Here is a 21052-nt window from a genome sequence, read left to right as displayed (position 1 = left end):
TACCGGCGCCCAGGCTGCGGCCGCTGAGCCGGAGCCGGCCTGGGTAGTGTCCTCTGCTGCGGCCCTCCTTCCAAGAACCTAGGCGCTTGCGTGGCCCTCCGCACGTCTCCCACTAGCCCCAGTTCCCTGACCCACGCGGCCCGCTTTACGCGCGCCAGCCCCGCCGGGGTCCGTGTCTTGTCTTGCTGGCCGGACCCGGGCTCGAGCCTGAGCTGTAGCCGGCGCCATGTCGGTGGTGGGCATAGATCTGGGGTTCCAGAGCTGCTACGTCGCTGTAGCCCGCGCCGGCGGCATCGAAACGATCGCTAATGAATACAGCGACCGCTGCACGCCGTGAGTGTGGGCCAGGGTAGCCGCGTGCACTGGAGGTGGGGGTGGGGTGGGGAGGTAGCGCTTGCTCCGGTCTGTGACCCTCGCGGCTTGGGGAACGCGGGCTGGGTAGTCACCTCAGTTCCGAGCCGAGGCTCCGGTGGGTAGTGGACCCCCACTGCGTTTTAGGTCACTAGGGGCCGCGACCTCCCGTGTGGGTCTGCGCCAGGGGCGAGGCCTTTTTTCTGTGGCCCGCCGGCCGAGCGAGGTCTCCGAGTGGGTACTTGGACCAGCTGAGGCTGTGGGTAGGAGCTGGAGGGAAGGCAGGCCCGGGATGTGGGATGGACCGAGATTCTCTTTTAGAGGGCACATAATAGGCCCAGGGCGTACTGACGTCTCTTCAGCCCAGCTCAGAGTTGGGAGCTTTGCACACAGCAGGAGCTTAATAAAAGTTTAATTGAACAGGTCTGGCGTCTGCCGGCAGGCGGTAAGACAGTGCAGAGGCCGGAGTCCCACGTGAGTGGGGGGTGGGGTGGCGCCCGGAAGAGAGGGAGTCGGAGCACCGGAGATCTCCGGATAGGATTGGCACGGAAAGATATCAGAAAAGGATTTAATAAAATCGATACCTTTGCATTCGCTTTGGTTTTTCACGTCGCTTCAGTATATTGGACTGAATGTTGGGTCATTCTCTGCTGTCATTCTTTGCGCACCTATCCCTAACAGCGTTCCGCTTTCACGGTAATACATTCCAACCAGGGTGTTGGCTGCAATTGTTAATGAATGACTCAGGGGCTCACTTTGACTTTTAGAACCTATGGTAAGTTATGGAGCCAGTATAGACACAGCGCTAAGAAATCATGACTCACCCAGGTCTTTCCTTGGATAGGGTAAGAGTCTTTGTACATAGAGACACCTTTCAATCCATTGTCCTCCTCTGGGACAGAATCTTTTAAGAAGTTTCTGTTATTTGCTAGGTTCTCATTATGTCTCATTAAGGGCCTCTGTTTTAAGGCTCGTTTTTCACCCTACCTTTTGTTACACTTCTTCAGCAGTTTCTGGCCAACTCGATTGCTCCCTAACAGACTGATCTTTGCTACCCAGAAGGCTGACAACATTTCCCTTAAACTTATCAAATTTCTATCCCTTATTTTAGACGTAACCCATGTGCTTCCCCCAAAACGCATCCCAGATCCAAAACCACAGTTTGATATTCCTTTCTCAATTTTATTTATAGTTTTTAACTAATGAGATATAATTCACATACCATACAGTTAACCCTTTTAAAGTGTACAGTTTGTTTTTAGTGTAGACACAAAACTGTGCAACCATCAACACAATTTTAAAACATTTTATCATCCCACAAGAGAAACCCTGTACTCATTAGCAGTCACAGCCCAATCCCCAACCCTCCCATCTTCATAGTTTTTAACAGTGGGTCTAATTTGTATTTCCAGGGAAGTGTATTGTACAATGAAGTTTTTAAGTATTTAAGCATTAATTTCCTATTTGTTATTTTCCTCTCTGGATCCTAGTTTGCTTCATCTGTAGAGATAGTTTTCCTCAAGAAATTAAGAGGGCTAGAGCACTGAGTTAGGCATGTAACTTTTTGGTCTTTTCCCAGCTAGAATTAAACATACTTTAGTTCCAAAGTTAAGAGAATTCCAAATATTGGAATGAAGTGTTCCTGTCCTTTCTTTTAGGCTCTTATGCCCCCTTTTCTCCTTTAGACAAATAGTAACTACAACAGTTTTACCATGAATCTCATTATTTGGAACTGAAAGAGTTGTTTCAGAAAAGAATTTAATCTTCCCAGATCACAGTTAAGTTTGTCCCAAAGACTATTTGATGGGTGACCAGATACACCATGTAATTGTGATAAGAATATCTGTTTACTTAAAAGTAATTTTCCTTACATGTTCCTATATTTCCCGGGAACTTAGAGGGATGCCATACATTCAAGTAGTTTTTGAACTATGATCTCGATTAGCTTAGGTTTCTGTGTGGAGTCTTTGGCTAAGTAGAACATGTTGGGCAGAAAGGTTGATTTTTTTTTTAAGTAGTGATTATGGAAGAATGGATTTATCTCTCAGAGGTACACAGGGAGTGTGACATAGGTTTGTTTTAGTATGAGAGTGGAATGAGATGCAGGTTCTGGAGGGTTGGGTATGGTGAAAGTAACTCATTTAAAATTGTGGGTGCAACAGGATTTGAATTCCATTTTTTTTGGTTTATTTTGAAAGATCTTTTTTATTTGGGGAAAGTAGTATTTTTTTAAATTAGTTTCTGCTTTATAACAAAGTGAATCAGTCATACATATACATCTGTTCCCACATCCCTTCCCTCATGCTGAATTCCATTTTTGAGGAGCCAGTTGAGTCTTAACTAGAAGAGACCCTTGCTTTCCCACCAAATTTAGGCTTCCTTTCATTTTAGCAGATAATGAGTGCTTCTAATATGCCAGCTGTTGTGCTAAGCACTGAAGGTACTCTGATAAACAAGTAAGATCCTGCCATCATGGACATGGCTAGTGGAGAAAACCAGATGCTAAACAAATATGTAATTACTGACTGTGGTAAAGGCCCAGATGGGAAAGTACGGAAAACAATGACGGGGACCTAATTTAAATTGGATATGGGGTGGTGATGGAAGGTGCTTCTTAAAGAAGTGTCATTTAAGATGAAACGCAGAGGGTGAGTAGGGTTTTACCATGGAGGTTCGTGGTGGGAGCGAGGAAGAGTTGTTCCAGGCAGGAGGAATAGCAAGTGAGGAAGAACTGAGGCACACTTGACAGACTGAGAGGATTATAGCCACTTGAAAAAATGCTGTGAATTGAATCTACAGAGAAGTTAGGCAAGACAGGTTAGATTATGGCAGGGCTTTGTAAATCATGTTAAATATTTTAATCTAGGTGCTGTGGGTGATCCAATTGATATTTTAAAGATGTGATTGGCTTTTTTGTGGAGAACGGATTTATTTGAGAAGGGCAAGAGAAGAAGCCGGATGATGCTTAGGAGGATATTGCAATCATTTGGTCCACGTGGGGGTTTATGTTGCTCTTCACTGGTGTGGAAGCATGGGAGAAAAGTGTGGGCAGCTTAGAGATAAACTTTGGAGTTTTAAATTATGAGTGTCGTGTTGATATTTCATGACCATAGGCTTTGGAATAAGATGGAAAGCCTATTTTTATATTTAGTTGGATTATTACAGTAGAAAGAGTACAACCTTAAAGCTTTGGAATAAAAATGTTAACGGACTGCCAAACATTACAGGAGTTAGTTGGGCTGTACTGTACAAAATTGATAGGGTAGAGATGAGTTAACCTAAGAAGATAATTCTGTGTATGAATAGTTTATGTTATCATTTTCATGGACTTAGTTCCTCATAAAACAGTATATTAGGAATTTGAAGAGATGAAATAGTCTGTTATTAACTGCCCTTGAGAGCAAAAGCTGAAAGTAAGGTGGGTTCTGGCTAACTGGCAGATTAATATCTGATACCTTATTTGTGCAAGAAAAGTGTTTCTCTATGGAGTGAATATCTTTACACGTTGTAGATCTAAGTAGAGCGTCAGGATGACTGGATCTTTTGGGTTCAGTGAATAGGAAAGTTGATTGGTTAACTAAAGCTTCAGATTGCTAACACTTCACCTGTCTAATTGAGGTTATCAAAGTAGTTTCTTAGACTCATTTAAGAACTAAAATACAACTTTGTATATAGAATTGGTAGGTGTAATCCACAGGAACTTTATGTCATCAGGTTCTAAATTGGGTTTCCTAAATTAAAACTTTTTCTGACTTAATAAAATACTTGTTTGCTTTAACAACAACAACAAAAATAAAGTAAAATTGTTTCCTCTCTAATTATTTGCTGTTTGCTGTCTATCCTTGCATAACTTTTTCTAGACTTCTACAAATATACGTGGGGGCGTGTGTGCCCATATAAACAAATAGGATCATACTATATTTTGTAACTATTTTCTTTCACTTATACTTTAGACATCTTTCAGAGTCAGTAAATATGAATTTACCTCCTTAAGTACATAATAGTCCATATTATGGCTTTAACATGCTTTCCTCAGATGTTCAGGTTGTTTCTAAATTTTTGCAATTAGAAATAGTCTTCAACAAGTCTTTTATATTTATGTTTACATGTTAATACTTTTATTTTTGTTGGATAGATTTCAAGATGTGAAATTGGTGAAAGGATATATATGCTTAAAATTTCAGTACCTATTGCCAGAATACTTTACAAAAATTTAAGGGATTAATTTACACCAGGAACGTAAGTGATTTCTCTGTTTCACTGGGGTTTGTGAGGATTATGAGTTAAAATTATATAAAATATTTAGCATAATGCCTGTTACATAGTAAATACTGCCCAATTATTTGCTCATATTGCTATTATTACCTTTTTGTATTTTTTTTTTGTTTGTTTTTCTTTTTTTTATTTTTTTAGTTTCAACCTTTTTGTATTTTTTATTCTCTTTATTAATGGACCATATACTGGGACAGTAAAATGAAATCTATGGAAGTTTGCCTTTAGGGGTTATCAAATATGTAGCTTTTAATGTGTAAATCTTATTGACTCAGGAGTTTGTGGTTCTTAAGGAATTGCATATCTTGCTAGTATGAGTTGTTTGATCTGTTCGATATCACCTGTTTTGGGTATTTTCTCGTTCTGGGCTAAGGCAGTGACCATGGGGTACTCTGATTAACCTAATAACCATTTCCATGCCAGTTTTGCCTGCTTCTCTTATTTGATAGTCTAAATACTATTGTAGGTTCTCTGAAAAACTCCTATTCTTATATTGTTTAAGAAATTGAATTAGAGTGAGAGCTGTCTGAATATCCTGAGAGTGGTCCTACACACACTTATAAACATGAAACTGTACCTTTTCAGGATCTGTGCCGGTTGCAGCTGTTCGTAACATCCTATCAGAATATGCATAAATGTTTGGTCAGTGGTATCTTTTACCCAGGAAAGAGAACAACGGCTATTCTCTGGTTTAAAAAGATGATTATTTCTAGGACTTAAAGATTAGAACAGAGAAGTCTTGAACTTGATTTAAATTAACTTTGTGTAATGTCAGCCTGTAATTTGGAATGGAGGAAAGGTAGTATCAGTCAAGTAGCAAGTGTCTTGAGTACTGCTGTTTTTAGCAGCATTAACTTGGCCTTGTGTACAGTATAGAGGAAGTGTAAGATAGAGTCCTGATGTGGAGATATAATCATTCTAGTTGGAAATATGAGTGACGTAAAGCAACAGTAAATAGAATAAGAATAGAGAGTACAATTATGGGCAAGGTTATTAAATATAGACCTTAATTGTACAAGTTCAGAGGACAAGTCACATCTGTGGGGGATGGAGTGATAAGGAAAGGCAGGAGTGGGACTTGAGCAAACAGGATTAGAATACATGAAGAAAGGATTGGGACAGTCTGCGTGAAGGTATAGAAGTAGGAATAAATCTAGAGGGTTTGGTAGGCAGTACAAAAGTATGTATGGGGACTTCCCTGGTGGTCCAGTGGTAAAGAGTCTGCCTCCCAGCGCAGGGGTTGCGGGTTCGATCCCTGGTCATGGAACTAAGATCCCACATGCAGTGGGGCAACTAAGCCCACGTGCCACAATTACTGAGCTTGGGCGCCTCAACGACAGAGCCTGCGTGCTGCAAACTACAGAGCCCACGTGCTCTGGAGCCTGCGTGCTGCAACTAGAGAGAAGCCTGCGTGCTGCAAGGAGGATGCAGCCAAAAAAAAAAAAAAAAGTTGAAAAAAAAAGTGTGTATGTGTGGGACCTGGAGTTTGATAGTCCTGATTTTGAATCCTGAACTCTAGTACTAGTTATGTTTCTGGGCACATTAACGTGCCTTTATTCAGTTCTTCATTTACAAAATTGGGTCAGTAATAGTTCTTGTCTCAGAGTATTTGGGAGAATCAAGTGTAGAATGCTTAGCACACTGCCTGGCATATGAAGGCTCAAAAATGAAAGCCGTGGGGGCTTCCCTGGTGGCGCAGTGGTTGAGAATCTGCCTGCTAATGCAGGGGACACGGGTTCGAGCCCTGGTCTGGGAGGATCCCACATGCCGCGGAGCAACTAGGCCCGTGAGCCACGACTACTGAGCCTGCGCGTCTGGAGCCTGTGCTCTGCAACAAGAGGCCGCGATAGTGAGAGGCCCGCGCACCGCGATGAAGAGTGGCCCCCGCTTGCCACAACTAGAGAAAGCCCTCACACAGAAATGAAGACGCAACACAGCAAAAATAAATAAATTAATTAATAAAAACTCCTACCCCCAACATCTTCTTTAAAAAAAAAAAAAAAAAAAGAAAGCCGTGGGACAAGGGCGCTTGACCTGCTTGGATGAAAGAGAGGCTTCCTGCCATAGATAGGGATTGCATGCAGGCTATGTGAAATTTTGGAATTTCCTGGTGAGTGGAAAATAGTATCAATACGTATTTCCTTTAAATATCTTGTTCCCTGTCCAAATCCTGACAGAATCATTCAGACACTGAAGATTTTTTAGAGTGTTTGTTGAGGAGAAACAAACTTAATGGGGGTATTTAGCTTCCCTTTTTGAAAGAATTACTTAATTTATTAGGATTGTATAGCAGTATTTACCTAAATAGTAATGGCCATCTCTGGTGGGAGGGTGTTGGTTGTGGAGTTACTGATAATCCCTATTTTCTTTTTTATACTTTTCTAATTTTCTACGATGAGCTTGCACTGGAAAGCACTGAATAGGTTCTAGCGTTGGCCCTAAAATTTGACGTAATCTTTTTGGGCCTTTTTCACATTTAAATATTAGATTTCTTTATGTAAGCTTTTACTTTAAAAACCCCTTCAATTTCTGCTGTTTAACATATCTACCCTCTTTCAGTTGTCCTTTTTTTTTTTTTTTTTGCGGTACGCGGGCCTCTCACTGCTGCGGCCTCTCCGGTTGCCGAGCACGGGCTCCGGACGCGCAGGCTCAGTGGCCATGGCTCACGGGCCCAGCCGCTCCGTGGCATGCGGGATCTTCCCGGACCGGGGCACGAACCCGTGTCCCTTGCATCGGCAGGCGGACTCTCAACCACTGTGCCACCAGGGAAGCCCTCAGTTGTCTTTTTGAAAAGGAAATGGTAGGACTTTTTATTCCTCACGATTTTAAAGATGGCTGAGTGGGTTTTAGTGGATAGTTTGAGAAGGTGAAGCACAATTTTCATAGCAAACTAGTTGGTATATTTTTGGTTTGTTCTTGTTTTTTTTTTTTTTTTTTTTTGTCTGTGCCATGTCTTGCAGGATCTCAGTTCCCCAACCAGGGATTAGACCCAGGCTATGGCAGTGAAAGCCCAGAATCCTAACCACTAGGCCACCAGGGAACTCCCTAGTTGGTATATTTTTTTGTATGAAACTCAGACCAGGGTTTCATTGGAGGTTTAGTAATATATAATGTTATTTATGATATGCCAGTCTCTGATAAATGTCCTTTAAAAGTGGATCAACAAATTTAATCCTTATAGCAACCATATTAGGTAGGTGTGGTAATTTCCCCCATTTTAGAGATGAGCAAATTGAATTTCAGAGCAGTTAATTAACAGGTCACACAGCTAGAAAGGTAGAGAAGGGATTCAGACAGACCCATACTGTCTAATTCTAGAGCCTGAGCTCTTTTTACTGTACATGCATTCAACTCAGTCAAATTGACCATAAAGTGGAAAAGCTAAGGATTCCTTTCTTTAATGTACTAGTTGGCTTGTTATAGAACTTTTTTTAGAATGTAAGAATTATGTAATAATATATTAATGGTTTTCTATAATATGATAAGAAAAGTGTGAATTCTGCCCGTACTTTGCAAGAGTTATGCCTTGTTTGAGGTGTAATTGCTATATTATGTGGTAAAGATTGATGTTCCATTAGTGACATTTGATTGCTTTGTAAGAAGTTGGGAACTGTTTGTAGTGTGTGCATATATAGACGAATAAAAGATGAATAATTTGAACTGAGACAAACTTTTAGTTAGCTTTTCAAGATATACGAACCATTTCCTATCACTTCTAAGGCAGATGTAGATTTTAAGAGTAAGTAAAAATGTTAACTGACTTCAAAGAGAATATTACCTAGAGCAGCTCTGTACGGTAGAACATTGTGTGATGATGGAAATGTTCTGCATTCACATTGCCCAAAGTCCAGTAAGTTTTAAGCCAAGTCTAATAAGTTTTAAGAGGTAGAAACAATTTTTTCTTGAGAGGGATTGGGAAGGCATCACGAGTGTGTGACATCTCTGGAGAATGAGTGAGATTTAGAAGGACCAGGGCATTTCAGGTGGCAAAAGTGGTAGAGCAAAGCAGGAGGATTGGAAGACTATTTGACTTGTGTTGGGGCACTGTGTGCTTGAGATTGCACCTGGAAAATGGGAGTGGGGTTGGGATTGTGAGAGGCCTTAGGTTCTGCATTAAGGAATCTGGACCCTATTTGCTGATAATGTTTTTGTTGGGAAGGTAATTAGAAGCAAGATAGATTCAGAGTTACCAAGGTATAATAGGAAATTAACCCTTCAACGGACATACAATAAAGTTGGGAACATTAATTTTTTCATTCTTAGAGCTAGTATCGTTTTGAGGAGATGAAGGCTTGAAAACAGGGCTGCAGGAAATAATGGAAGATAAATAATGTTGGCTTTTAGTTATGTTGGGATTGAGGTATTGGTGGGATGCATCTTAGAAATTCAGATCTGGTGGCTTTTAGAAAAATGTAAGTTTGCATGCATAGGCTAGAAGGAGTGGACAGGGTGAATGGAGTAGGTAAGATTATGGTGGGCAATTTCCTAAAGGGCTGTATGGGCTGTAATAGGAGAGACATTTAATTGGTACTCAGGAATTTTTTTTTTAGGTGATAGGTGGTATATTTGCAGAAAGGCTGAGCTTGATACCTGTGCTCTAGAGGGGCTACCTCCCAGCATGTTCTAGGCCCATAGAGCTTAGGGTTCATAGGAAATCTGATGAAATCCCAGGCTGTGTCATATTGATTCAGGGCATAGTTGCTTGTAACTGCTCTGGGAGATTGGCTCACAGGGATTCTTGCACCATTGGTTGTAAAGGGCCACTGAGGCAGAGAGGCTGAGCATTCTGCCAGTTTGTACAGGGCTGGTAAGGTTATCTAAGTAAAACAGTTCTACTTAATTAATAGGTCATCTAATGTGGTCAGATTTGGACCAAGGCAGTATGGCTGCAGAGCTCTTATTCTTACTCATTCCACTAAATTCGAAGAATTAGGGGTCCAGGGAGGATAGAGAGAGGGTCAAAGCTAGCTAGAGTGTAAAGTGTGGAGAAACGATCTATAGTCCTGACTCCCATTGCTTTCAGATTGTATGACTCTGGACAAATTTACTTATTAATACCTTTTTGGACTCAGTTTCCTCTCCTATAAAGTGGGAATAAGATAGGGTGCTTATGAGGATTAAATGAGATGGTGCATATAGGCAATTTATGCAGTCATTATTATTAAGTAGGAGGAAGAGAAGGCTTTACTAACCTGAGGGAGAAATGGACTCTGGGAAGAGCTTTGTCTTTTGGATTTTTTGGGGGTGGCATGGGTGAATTTGATCTTATTTTAGCTTGAGAGAAATCAGCTACTGGAAAGGGAGGTGACAAATATATGCAAGGTTCCAGAGTGAAAAACAGGGGGAAGCATAGAGACCATGATAGCAAAAACATCAACTCCAAAATAACTGACTTTTCAAGCTTAAACACAGTGTTTTAAAGTGTTTATAAGCAAGTTTCAATTTTGCTTTCTAAAATAAGCAGCCTATACATCAAACCAGCAGGCAGTGTATGAATTGATTTGGAAGAATGTGTTCTGAAGTGGGAATGAAGTTCCTTGTCAGAAATTGAGTCTTTAAAAAAAAAAGAAAAGAAATTGAGTCCTTGGAAACTAGTTCTAGAAAAATAACTTTTTACGTATTCAATATTTACAATAGGACAAGAGTTGTTTTCAGGGTTTATAGACTATTCTCTTGGAGAAGTTATGAGCTGTTATAAACACAAAGAACATTTTATTGATGTATTGATATGAAGGTATACTATTTTATATTGGAATTTTGAACACCAGACTTGAAGACTTAGAGGATAGTGGAGACTGGTTAGTCCACCTCTCTCCAGTATTTCAGACAGATGGTCATACCAAACTTGTACTTCAACATCTAAGTGATGAACTCCCATTATTCTAAGAAGCAACGCATTCCATGGACAGTTTACTCAGTAGAAAGGTCAAAATCATAGACTTACTGTGTGCAGTTAAAAAAAATAGGGCTTTTCGGCTAAGCAGATTTTTTTTGCTGTGCTGCGAGGCTTGTGGGATCTTAGTTCCCTAAACAGGGATCGAACCTTCCCCCCCTTGCAGTGGGAGCGCGGAGTCTTAACCACTGGACCGCCAGGGAAGTCCTTGCCTGCTTTGGTTTTGGATGCAATAATTACAGTAAGGTTTGATGCTTAAATGTTTGTTTTGTCTTCTAGGGCTTGCATTTCTTTTGGTCCTAAGAATCGTTCAATTGGAGCAGCAGCTAAAAGCCAGGTAGAATTTTGTTTTTCCCTAAAGTGACTTTTTTCTGTGGTTTGTCCATCCTTCCCATTCAGCAAGTATTTCAGTGCCCATTATGTGCCCAACACTGGGAGCCCCTGGGTGTACAATTGAGAGAGATGAACCTGAGCCTTCTTATGTACTTGAGTGACAAGCAAATAGCTTTTTAAAATAGCATGAACATATATAATCTGTTTAATGCGAAGTGCTAGGATGTTTGCTTGTTCCTGGGTATTTTATTTTATTTAATTGATTAATTTATTTTTTTGCGGTACATGGGCCTCTCACTGTTGTGGCCTCTCCCATTGTGGAGCACAGGCTCCAGACGCGCAGACTCAGCGGCCATGGCCCCCTGGCCCAGCTGCTCCGCGGTATGTGGGATCCTCCCGGACCGGGGCACGAACCCGTGTCCCCTGCATCGGCAGGCGGACCCTCAACCACTGCGCCACCAGGGAAGCCCTTTCCTGGGTATTTTAAATGCTCGTTAAAGTGTCTTGTTCTGTCTTCATCTTACTCATATTTAAGGTCAGTGTTGATCAAGGTTCTCAAGGAAGGAAAACATACTTGTAGAAGCACACTTATCATTAGTTTACTTTTAAACCAGGAACCTGACATATTTGCTGGTTCCTCTGTAACCAGAGCAGCAGAACCTGAAGAGTTCTATTTTCCTGAGTGGATGAGGTTGCTATAAAATTAAGGAGTTGCATGTTAGATTTTTTTTTTTTTGAGGTACGCGGGCCTCTCACTGTTGCGGCCTCTCCCGTTGCAGAGCCCAGGCTCTGGACGCGCAGGCTCAGTGGCCATGGCTCATGGGCCCAGCCGCTCCGCGGCATGTGGGATCTTCCTGGACTGGGTCACGAACCCTTGTCCCCTGCATCGGCAGGCGGACTCTCAACCACTGCACCACCAGGGAAGCCCTGTTAGATGTTTTAATAGTTCAATCTGGAGCAATGTATAGAATGAATAACTGTCTCTTTTTCTGGACCAGGCAGCGCCTAAGATTTATAAGCCCAAGAAAATGGTGCTTGGCCAATTTAATTAAATAGGGTGTTTTATAATCTCATTTTCAGAAAGTTCAAGATGTTTTAGGAGACAGTAGATAGCAAGTACAGAGCTGTTTTGAAACGTCTTTCCTTCTGAAAGTCCAGTGAATTCTTCCTGTTTTTAAACTTGCTTTCATTATTGAGAATAGTTATTGTACTAAACTGGCTGCCTAGTTCTAGGTTGACATAGTTATTGTGATACTGAGTTTCTACTTGGCAGCTTACTGAAACAGGGCCTGACTTTGGAGCCCTCATATTGTTTTACAAAAGAACTTCTGTTTGCGCCTTTTGACATTCCTGATGCAGAGGAGCTCTGCTGTTTTTCCTTGGGACTTGTTGTACTTACTTCTGCATTGGGAAGAAGAGCCTATAAGTCTTAAGCAGAAGTTCATTCTTAAATATTTTGAATGTCCTTTGCCAACATTTTTTCCCATAAATTATAATACTTTATTCTAGAGAAATTAGAAAATATAGATGTAAAAGTGTAAGGAATTTGGAAGTTAGCATACTACCATTATCCAAAAATCACTGTTAATATCTTAATGTGTAACCTTTTGTACTTTTTCTAAGCATATAAATGTTTTTCTCCCCACCCCAAGAAAGTGACATCATATCATATAGATACTTGTCTCCAGACTTCTAAAATAATCTTAACCATTGTATGGATATGCCATAATTTATTAACCCATTCCCCTGTCATTTACCCTCTAGGCTCTTTGCAGTTTTCTGCTGTGATAAATAATGCTCTATCAGTTTATTTGCATTATCTTTGTGTCATCTTTTTTTCCTTTATGGTAAGTTTTCTTCACTAGAATAACTGAATTGATACATACTGCCAGATTGGCCCCTGGAAAGTTTGAATCACAAACTACGGGTAATTTTTAAAAGATAAAAATTATTTTATGTAAATGTTTGTTAGAAGTTTAAGAACAGAGAATACTTTTATAAGGGTAATGACCTGTCTTCACGAGGAAGTAAGGCAATCTGGGCTCTGGTCCTAGCCCTGCATGTGACCTGTACAGGTCCCTCACTCCTCACTTTACAAGCTAGCATGCATCGTTCAGAAAGGTTTAGTTCTGAAGAAAACTAACTCAGAAGGAAAATGATTCTAATTTAATCCTGAGATTGTTGAATTTTTTTTCCCATAATTTAATTGCTATCAGTCTTTCCACTCTTTGACTCTGATACACTTTTTCTTAGGTAATTTCCAATGCAAAGAACACAGTCCAAGGATTTAAAAGATTCCATGGCCGAGCATTCTCTGATCCGTTTGTGGAGGCAGAAAAATCTAAACTTGCATATGATATTGTGCAGTTGCCCACTGGGTTAACAGGTATAAAGGTAAGGTTTTCAAGATAATACCTTAATGATTGAAATACAGTATTTTATGTTATCAGGTCATTGTATATTATACCATTCTACTTTCAAGTTATAATGATAATGGTGACAAATGCTTTGGAAAGTCTTTTGGTAGTAAAGACCATTGACATCTTTTGAATAATCTGGATTTTATTTGGGAGCCATAGGTGGCACTGTTAATAGGGGTTGGACAGATAGGTGGTAATGATGTGAAGTTAACTGCCATTGCTACTTGTCTTGCTGACTAATGCAGCAGTCTTGCTGGTGTGACTTTAGTGAATGACTTCCGGAAGAGCAGGCAAAGAAATCAACACTTTAAAGTCACTGCCAGATATGTGGTCATACTCTTGACAGTAGAATTGGAAAGGTGTTGTTCTTTTGGGGAAAAGGGAGTTTAGTCTTTGCTATCTCTGCAACATCTAGGAGAGTCTCTTTGTGAAGCATGCAGTGAACTGATCATACAAAAAAGATTAGAGGCTGAGGGATGGGTACGGTGAACACATCTGTCTCTCTTGCACTCAGGTGGTAAGAGGAATCCAGAAGGGTTTTTGAGCTTTTCAGGCAACTGAGTTTAGAGAGAGGAAATGTGGTGTTTGAGACACCCCATCTGGAGAAATCAGGATCATGGGAACAGGTTCACAATCCAAGAGATGATGAGAATTGTGGAGAAAAGGTAGTTAATTGTGCCATTGTAGCTGAGAATTCAGTTGAATTTGGAAGTGAAGAATTTTGATAACTGAAAAATGATCGCTGGATTTACTTATGATATTTTCAGCAATAATTTTAGAACAGTTTGAATGGGCCTACTAATGGATAAATATGGAGTGCAGAGGAGGAAAAAAGGAAAGGGAGCTGAGGAAATGGGGGATACTTATAGTCAAGAAAGAAATAGGATGCATATTGGCAGATTTAGTCAGAAGCGTTACAAGTGCCAAAGGAGAAAGAGACTAGGGAGAAGACCTGGGAACAAGTGGATCCAAGTATGAGCTTGGAGGAATTGACGAAGACTTAATTGAGAGAAGAAGAGGTAGCTTTGAAAGAGGCTCACTGGGAGTGTTATTTCCCCACCTTTATCATGCAATAAAGTGACACACTGTTAAATTCTAAACCAGAATAAATTATAGTTGGACTGGGGAGTGAGAAGGTGGTGTTCAAGTTGAGTTGGAGCAGGAACTAAAAGAAGAAAGTGACATTTTCTGGTCTGGGTTGTACTTGGGGAGTATGGGCATGTGGAATAGGACCTTATCTTACTTAGGCAGTCTTCAACATTTAAAGTTTGTAACTGTTGTCAAAGTTGCATACCTTTATCCAAGTGTAGGATATCTTGAAGCTTTGTTTGCCGTTTATTCTTTAATTCAACAAGTATTTATTGTGTCAAGTTTGTCCTCCGTGTTGGGGCTATGACAGTGAACAAATCTGACAAAAACCATTGCGTTAGATTGGATCCTAATTAGGACGATGTTCATAAAGTCAACACAGTAAACAAAGTAAAATACACACAGTACATCAGATGGTAAAAAAGTTTCCACCACCAGATCCCTTTATGGAGGGACAGTGTGGGTCATAGTGAGCTATACCAATTTGCTTCTGCCCAGGTAATTGTCTTTAAGTTTTGTTGGTGGTCACAATGTGCCATTTACATAGTGGTCCTCATCTCCAGATATCACGCTTGACAAGCATGTTAAAAAGCTAAAAGTGACCTTCAGGTTATTTTCGCTTCTAAAACTAGCTTTCTTAATTCTTTCCTGAGTTAATGTTCCATTGATGATTTAGAGATTATTCATTTTAGGTTTTTAGGACATGAAGAAATATTAAGTTTACATCCTTTTTTTTTTTTTATTGCAGGTGAAATACATGGAGGAAGAGCGAAATTTTACCACGGAGCAAGTGACTGCCATGCTTTTGTCCAAACTGAAGGAGACAGCAGAAAGTGTTCTTAAGAAGCCTGTCGTGGACTGTGTTGTTTCGGTGAGTTTGATCCCTACACATTATTGGGGTCTTGCATGAAGAAGCAGAAAGAAGAAAGCTGTTAATTGAAAATAAAATTGCTTTTTGTCTTAGGTGGTAATGGTTATTTTAAGAATTTATCAAACTAGTTCTCATATTCTTGAATATTTTTTTCTGCCCCCTAGTTTTTTTTTTTTTTTGCAGTACGTGGGCCTCTCACTGTTGTGGCCTCTCTCGTTGTGGAGCACAGGCTCCGGACGCGCAGGCTCAACGGCCATGGTTCACGGGCCCAGCTGCTCCGCGGCATGTGGGGTCCTCCTGGCCCGGGGCACGAACCCGTGTCCCCTGCATCGGCAGGCGGACTCTCAACCACTGCGCCACCAGGGAAGCCCTGCCCCCTAGTTTTTGCTCATGATTCTGTTATTCTGTCTGTTTAAAGGCTTATCTCTGAGCCCACTTCTTCCTGGATTCCTTCTAGCACCTAGCATAGTGCCTGGCACATGGTAGCCACTTGTTTGTTGAATTAGTTGAATACTCTCAATTAGAAATGCTGTTTTTTCCTTCATTTCTATCTCTGTATCTTCACTGTTTTTGTATCCAGCGCTAAAGGCAAGGCAGCAGTAGACTTCATCTTGTCTTTTCCATTTCCCTATTTAGATGGAAGCCTGGCTGTTTGTAGCTTTGTGCTTGTAGTATGGTGAAGTCCATAGGGACTGTTGAAATTTGGGTGGTTGTATTGGCCTTGCCAATGAATCTCCTCATTCTGCCATTGTTATCTGATATTTTAGCTCTTTGGCCTCCTTTGCCTTTTTAATTTTTTATTTATTTTTTAAAAATTTTATTGAAGTATAGTTGATTTACAATGTTGTGTTAATTTTTTCTCTACAGCAAAGTGATTCAGTTACACATATATATGTTCTTTGCCATTATGGTTTGACACAGGATATTGGATATAGTTCCCTGTGCTGTACAGTAGGACCTTGTTGTTTATTGGAATCTTTTGTCTTAATTTTGGTGCATTGATTGGCAAAGCAAGGACTGTTAGGTGGCTTATTTCACCTCACAGTTTTTTTTTTTGTTTGTTTGTTTTTTTTGCGGTACGCGGGCCTCTCACTGTTGTGGCCTCTCCCGTTGCAGAGCACAGGCTCCGGACGCGCAGGCTCAGCAGCCATGGCTCACGGGCCTAACCGCTCCGCGGCACGTGGGATCTTCCCAGACCGGGGCACGAACCCGCGTCCCCTGCATCGGCAGGCGGACTCTCAACCACTGCGCCACCAGGGAAGCCCAACCTCACAGTTTTTTGACTGATGGATTCCTTGGTTCTTGGCTATCTAGTAAAGTAGTACTGACATTTGTCAGGAAGAATTGGCTTATGGCTCATAACCCACATTTTGGGGATGCAAAGAATAAGAATGCTACTTCCCTTAAAGAGCTCAGATTCAATACAGGCACTGTATTTCTTAGATGGTTTCTGCCTTCCCCCAGATCTCTGTTGGACTTTGAGATTTGTCCCCATTTCCTCCCATCTACTGCCCTAACTTTGATTCTGAATTTTGCTCCATGCAGAAGTAAAATTTATGTAAAATGGCAAGACTGCCTGAGTGGCTTTTCCAGCTTTTGGGATCAAGTTAAAAGGCGATGAATTAAGTTATGTGTTGGGGGTCCTCAAGAGTTTTGGTGATTTGATAGGAGAATTTACAGGACTCAGAATAAAGCCATATTCACAGCTAAGATTTATTATAGTGAAAGGATGCAAAGCAAAATCAGTAAAGGGGAAAAGTACATGGACAATGTCTGGAGGAAACCAGGTACAAGCTTCCAAGAGTCACCTTCCATTGGAGTCAGACCAGAAGTGCTTAATTCCTCCAGCAGCAAGTTGTGACAGCACATATGAAATGTCATACACCAGCAAAGTTCTGCCTGAGCCTTGGAGTCCAGGATTTCTATTGGAGGTCATTCACATAGGCATGTTACGCCTTGCATGTACCAAAATTCCAGACTTCCAGAAGCAAATTAAGTGTAAAGCATAAACTACATTGTACAGACAGTTTAGGCACAGTGAGCCACTCTTATAATTTAGCGAAAATTTTCTGTTGATTTAGGGAACTACTTATCATTCAAATTCCTAGATGCAGAAAAGGGCCAACCTTGCCATCGGGCCTAAGGATAGTGGTCTCTGGCCTCTGTGTGAACTATTTTCTGCACAGTCTTCTCTGCACAGTCACTGCTCTAGATTTTGGTACTATGGTATATCTGATTGCTATGTAAATAAGGCCTGGGTGGGTTTTGCTTTATTTATAAATTGATTATTTGTTAAAATATAAGCTTTATTTTTTGGGGAAGGTAATAGTAGCCCTCGTGTTCAAATCAAGTCAGATGTGTAAAAGGGTATATGGGAAGCTTTAGCACATCTGTTACCTAGTAAGTAGATTTTCCTTCCTAGAGGTTACCAGTTTTACCACTTTGTTACAGATCTTTCCAGAGGTTTTTATGTACCCAGGCAAATATGTATAGGTCCTTTTTTACTTTCATTTTTCTTTTAGTATATTTTGGACAATTTACCTTATATATGTTCCATAGCAGTAAAGAGGTGCTTCATTCCTTTTAGTGGAGCAGAGTGTCGCAGTTTATGTGTACCATAATCTGTTTAGCTAGTCTCTTCTTGTTGGACATCCAGGTTGCTTCCAGATTTTTTTTTTTAATTGCAAGAATACTACAATGAGTAAACTTGAACAAGTATCATTTTGCTCTTATGTGATAAGTTTGTAGGTTATAGGCTAAATTTCTAGAAGTGCAATTGCTGGGACAAAGGATATGTGTATTTTAAACCTTAACAGCTGTTGTTTAATTGCCCTTTAGAGTATTTGTGCTGATTTACACTTATATCAGCAATGCATGAGAGGGCTTGTTTGACCACAGCCTCACCAGCACAGCTTATTGGTGTATTAAATAATTCTGATAAATAATGGTAGCAAAGTGTGTGTGATTTTAATGCTGATATTTTACTCTTTAGGTAAACTAGAACATTTTAAAATTTATGAACCATTTTGTATTTCACTTTTTGTGAAATGTTCCTATCCTTTCCTGATTTTATTTTGAGTGTATGGTCTTTATTTTGATTTGTAGTTCTTTGAATATTAGAGAGATTAACTCTTTGCTGTTTTATGATGTGAGTTGCAAATATTTTTCCCCATTTGGTTATTAGAATTTTTTAATGAGTCAAATGTATCAACCCCCACCCCCGCCTTTTTCTTTTTTCTTTTCTTTTCTTTTCTTCCCCAGCAAAACAGTCTGTTATTTTTATCTCAGCAGATGTTCTCATTTGGCACCTGACATCAAACCAAAAACCTTAGTTCGGTGGGCTGAGGCCATTTGTAAACTTAGTATTTGTAGGTCTCAATGCCTATGAGCATCAGAGCACCTGCCCCCCCTCTGATCCCTTAGGGATGCCTAAATCTGTCTCAGGTGTGCTAACAGTGCTGGCCACAGGGTGGTAGAAAAGTCGTGGCACTGCCATCTGCTGGGATAGGAACCCAAGCTGCTCCTTGAAAGCAAGTTCTTTTCAGGTCTCCAGATAGGGTCCCAATTATGCTCATTCAACATACTCTTGTCTGCCTGGGCTGGAATGAAGAAAGGACCATTTTCCCCAGTGGCACAGGGGAGGATTCACAAGCTGGTTTACACTTTTTAGAGCTCAAGCATCTAAGGAAGTCTTGTCTTAGGGGCTGGAGCAGTGTGCTCCCAGGTCGGTGCTGCTACCCAGGGGAAACTCCAAGTCCAGCTTGGCAGCCTTTGCACAATGGGTACTTTCCCAGGATCCATGAAAATATTCAGAGCTCATCAGAATGTTTTACTTATATGCAGTTTACAACTGTCAGAGGAGTTCAGGACTGTCGGGCCTGGGACTCTTATCAGGATCTCATTTTAGGATTAGTTATTCAAAGCATGAAATAAGGGGGAATACTGTTTTTTTTTTTTTTTTTGCCATACTATGTGGCGTGTGGGACTTCCCCGACCTGGGATCGAACCTGTGCCCCCTGCAGTGGAAGTGCGGAGTCTTAACCACTGGACCACCAGGGAAGTCCAAGAGGGAATACATTTTAAGGATCGAGGCTGCTCTTTGTAGCCCTGCTGAAGCAACTATTTCAGACATGATCAGTACAGAGAAAAGTGGGTACTCAGCAGGGCACAGCTGGCTTTCAGACCCAGACTTCTTCAGTGGTGTGGTTGAAGAGGGACTTCAGCTTGGGCATTCTATCAATAGCTTATCCTTGGCAAGGCTGGTTGACCCAGCAGGTGCAGATCAAGAGCAACCTCAGGAGAATGAAGACCAGAGACTTGATCAGGTCAAAGGAGAGCTCCCGAGTCTGCTCCACCAGCTTCTGGCATAACAACATCTTGAAAATGAACTTGAGGCTAAGAACTCTAAGGACCCAGAAAAGGCTGAGCATGGCCAGCTGCTTCTCTCTGTCCTGGAAGAGATGCACGGAGATGATAGTGGGGAAGTAGGTGCTGAGCCTGTTAGCGGCGAAGAAGGGCACAGACATGTTTCACCAGAAGAGGCTGGGAGCCAGGCTGTCCACACGCAGGGTCAGTAGCACAGAGAACACCAACAGGGCCAGCCAGGTGCACGAAGATCTTGAAGGTAGTGAAGGCCAGCCACTGTTGGCGAGAAAAGCATCACGCAGGTTGTGCGAGCCAGGGACAGCCGTACGTCCCACCCACCAGGCTGTGCCTCCAGTCCCCACAGGCCTCACTGATGTCTGCCGTTGTTGCTGCCAGGCGAGCGAGAGGCAGCGAGAAGCCCTGCCTGCTGCAGCCTTTTGCCCAGGTGTGCCACTGATCTCCAGGCCCTGGCTTGGAACCCAGCACTGGCCACCGGCGGACTCCACCTTGACCTGCCAGTTCTTTTGGGTTTTGTGTTATATTTAGAAAATCCCATCTTTTCTTTGACGGTAAAGATTCCCTTTTATTATGGTACTCATGATTTTTAAAAAACATTAAATTTTTTTTTTTTTTTGCGGTATGCGGGCCTCTCACTGCCGTGGCCTCTCCCGTTGCGGAGCACAGGCTCCGGACGCGCAGGCCCAGCGGCCATGGCTCACGGGCCCAGCCGCTCCGCGGCATGTGGGATCTTCCCAGACCGGGGCACGAACCCGTGTCCCCTGCATCGGCAGGCAGACTCTCAACCACTGCGCCACCAGGGAAGCCCAAAAACATTAAATTTTTGATTTGAAATATATGTTGGTATTAGGTATATAGTAAGGATACAACTTTATTATTTTTTCTGTATGGCGGTCCATTTGTCTCAAGACTACTGAATAGTCCAACTTTCTCCTACTGGTTTGAAATACTTCCTTGATCATATACAGAATAAATTGCTGTAAGTATTTGAGGGCGTTTCTGGATTTTACTGTTGTTTGACAGGTATATTTTAAATGAGGGTTCTCCATAATACAGTAAACTTTCAAATTTTTTTCATAGGTTCCTTGTTTCTATACTGATGCAGAAAGACGGTCAGTGATGGATGCAACACAGATTGCTGGTCTCAATTGCCTTCGATTAATGAATGAAACTACTGCAGGTAAGAGACTATTAACTGAAATTTTTGACTTGCTCCATCTTGAAGGTTGTGAAATCTTAAAACCCTAGGGTTTCTTGTTCCCTGTTTTGCTTGGAGCACTTACCACCTGTGTGTCATAGTATTTTTGGATACTCTGTCACATTCTATGAAGAGTTCACCTGAGAAGTGCTTTTTCTGTATCCTCATAGCACTTACTTTGGTATTTAATTGCATTCTTGTTTGGAAAGGAACACATTTATTGTGTGTTTGGAGCATTGCTT

General features: G+C 41.3%; 1 protein-coding gene across 1 annotated transcript in view; it reads left to right on the top strand.

Annotated features, from left to right (window-relative positions):
* Positions 1 to 226: 226 nt before the first annotated feature.
* Positions 227 to 21052, top strand: part of HSPA4 (heat shock protein family A (Hsp70) member 4) — a gene marked incomplete at its 5' end in the record, with an annotated part of 42484 nt that continues 21658 nt past the window's right edge. The window contains 5 exons of the mRNA XM_079702641.1: positions 227 to 333; positions 10796 to 10853; positions 13103 to 13243; positions 15107 to 15229; positions 20693 to 20792. Coding sequence (XP_079558767.1) covers positions 227 to 333; positions 10796 to 10853; positions 13103 to 13243; positions 15107 to 15229; positions 20693 to 20792 — 529 coding nt within the window. The remainder of the gene's footprint in view (positions 334 to 10795; positions 10854 to 13102; positions 13244 to 15106; positions 15230 to 20692; positions 20793 to 21052) is intronic.

The sequence above is a fragment of the Hyperoodon ampullatus genome (assembly GCF_949752795.1).
Source record: "Hyperoodon ampullatus genome assembly, chromosome: 4".
In the NCBI taxonomy this organism is placed as follows: domain Eukaryota; kingdom Metazoa; phylum Chordata; class Mammalia; order Artiodactyla; family Ziphiidae; genus Hyperoodon; species Hyperoodon ampullatus.
Note: the sequence above shows the minus strand (reverse complement) of the source record. Positions and strands in the feature narration are given on the sequence as shown.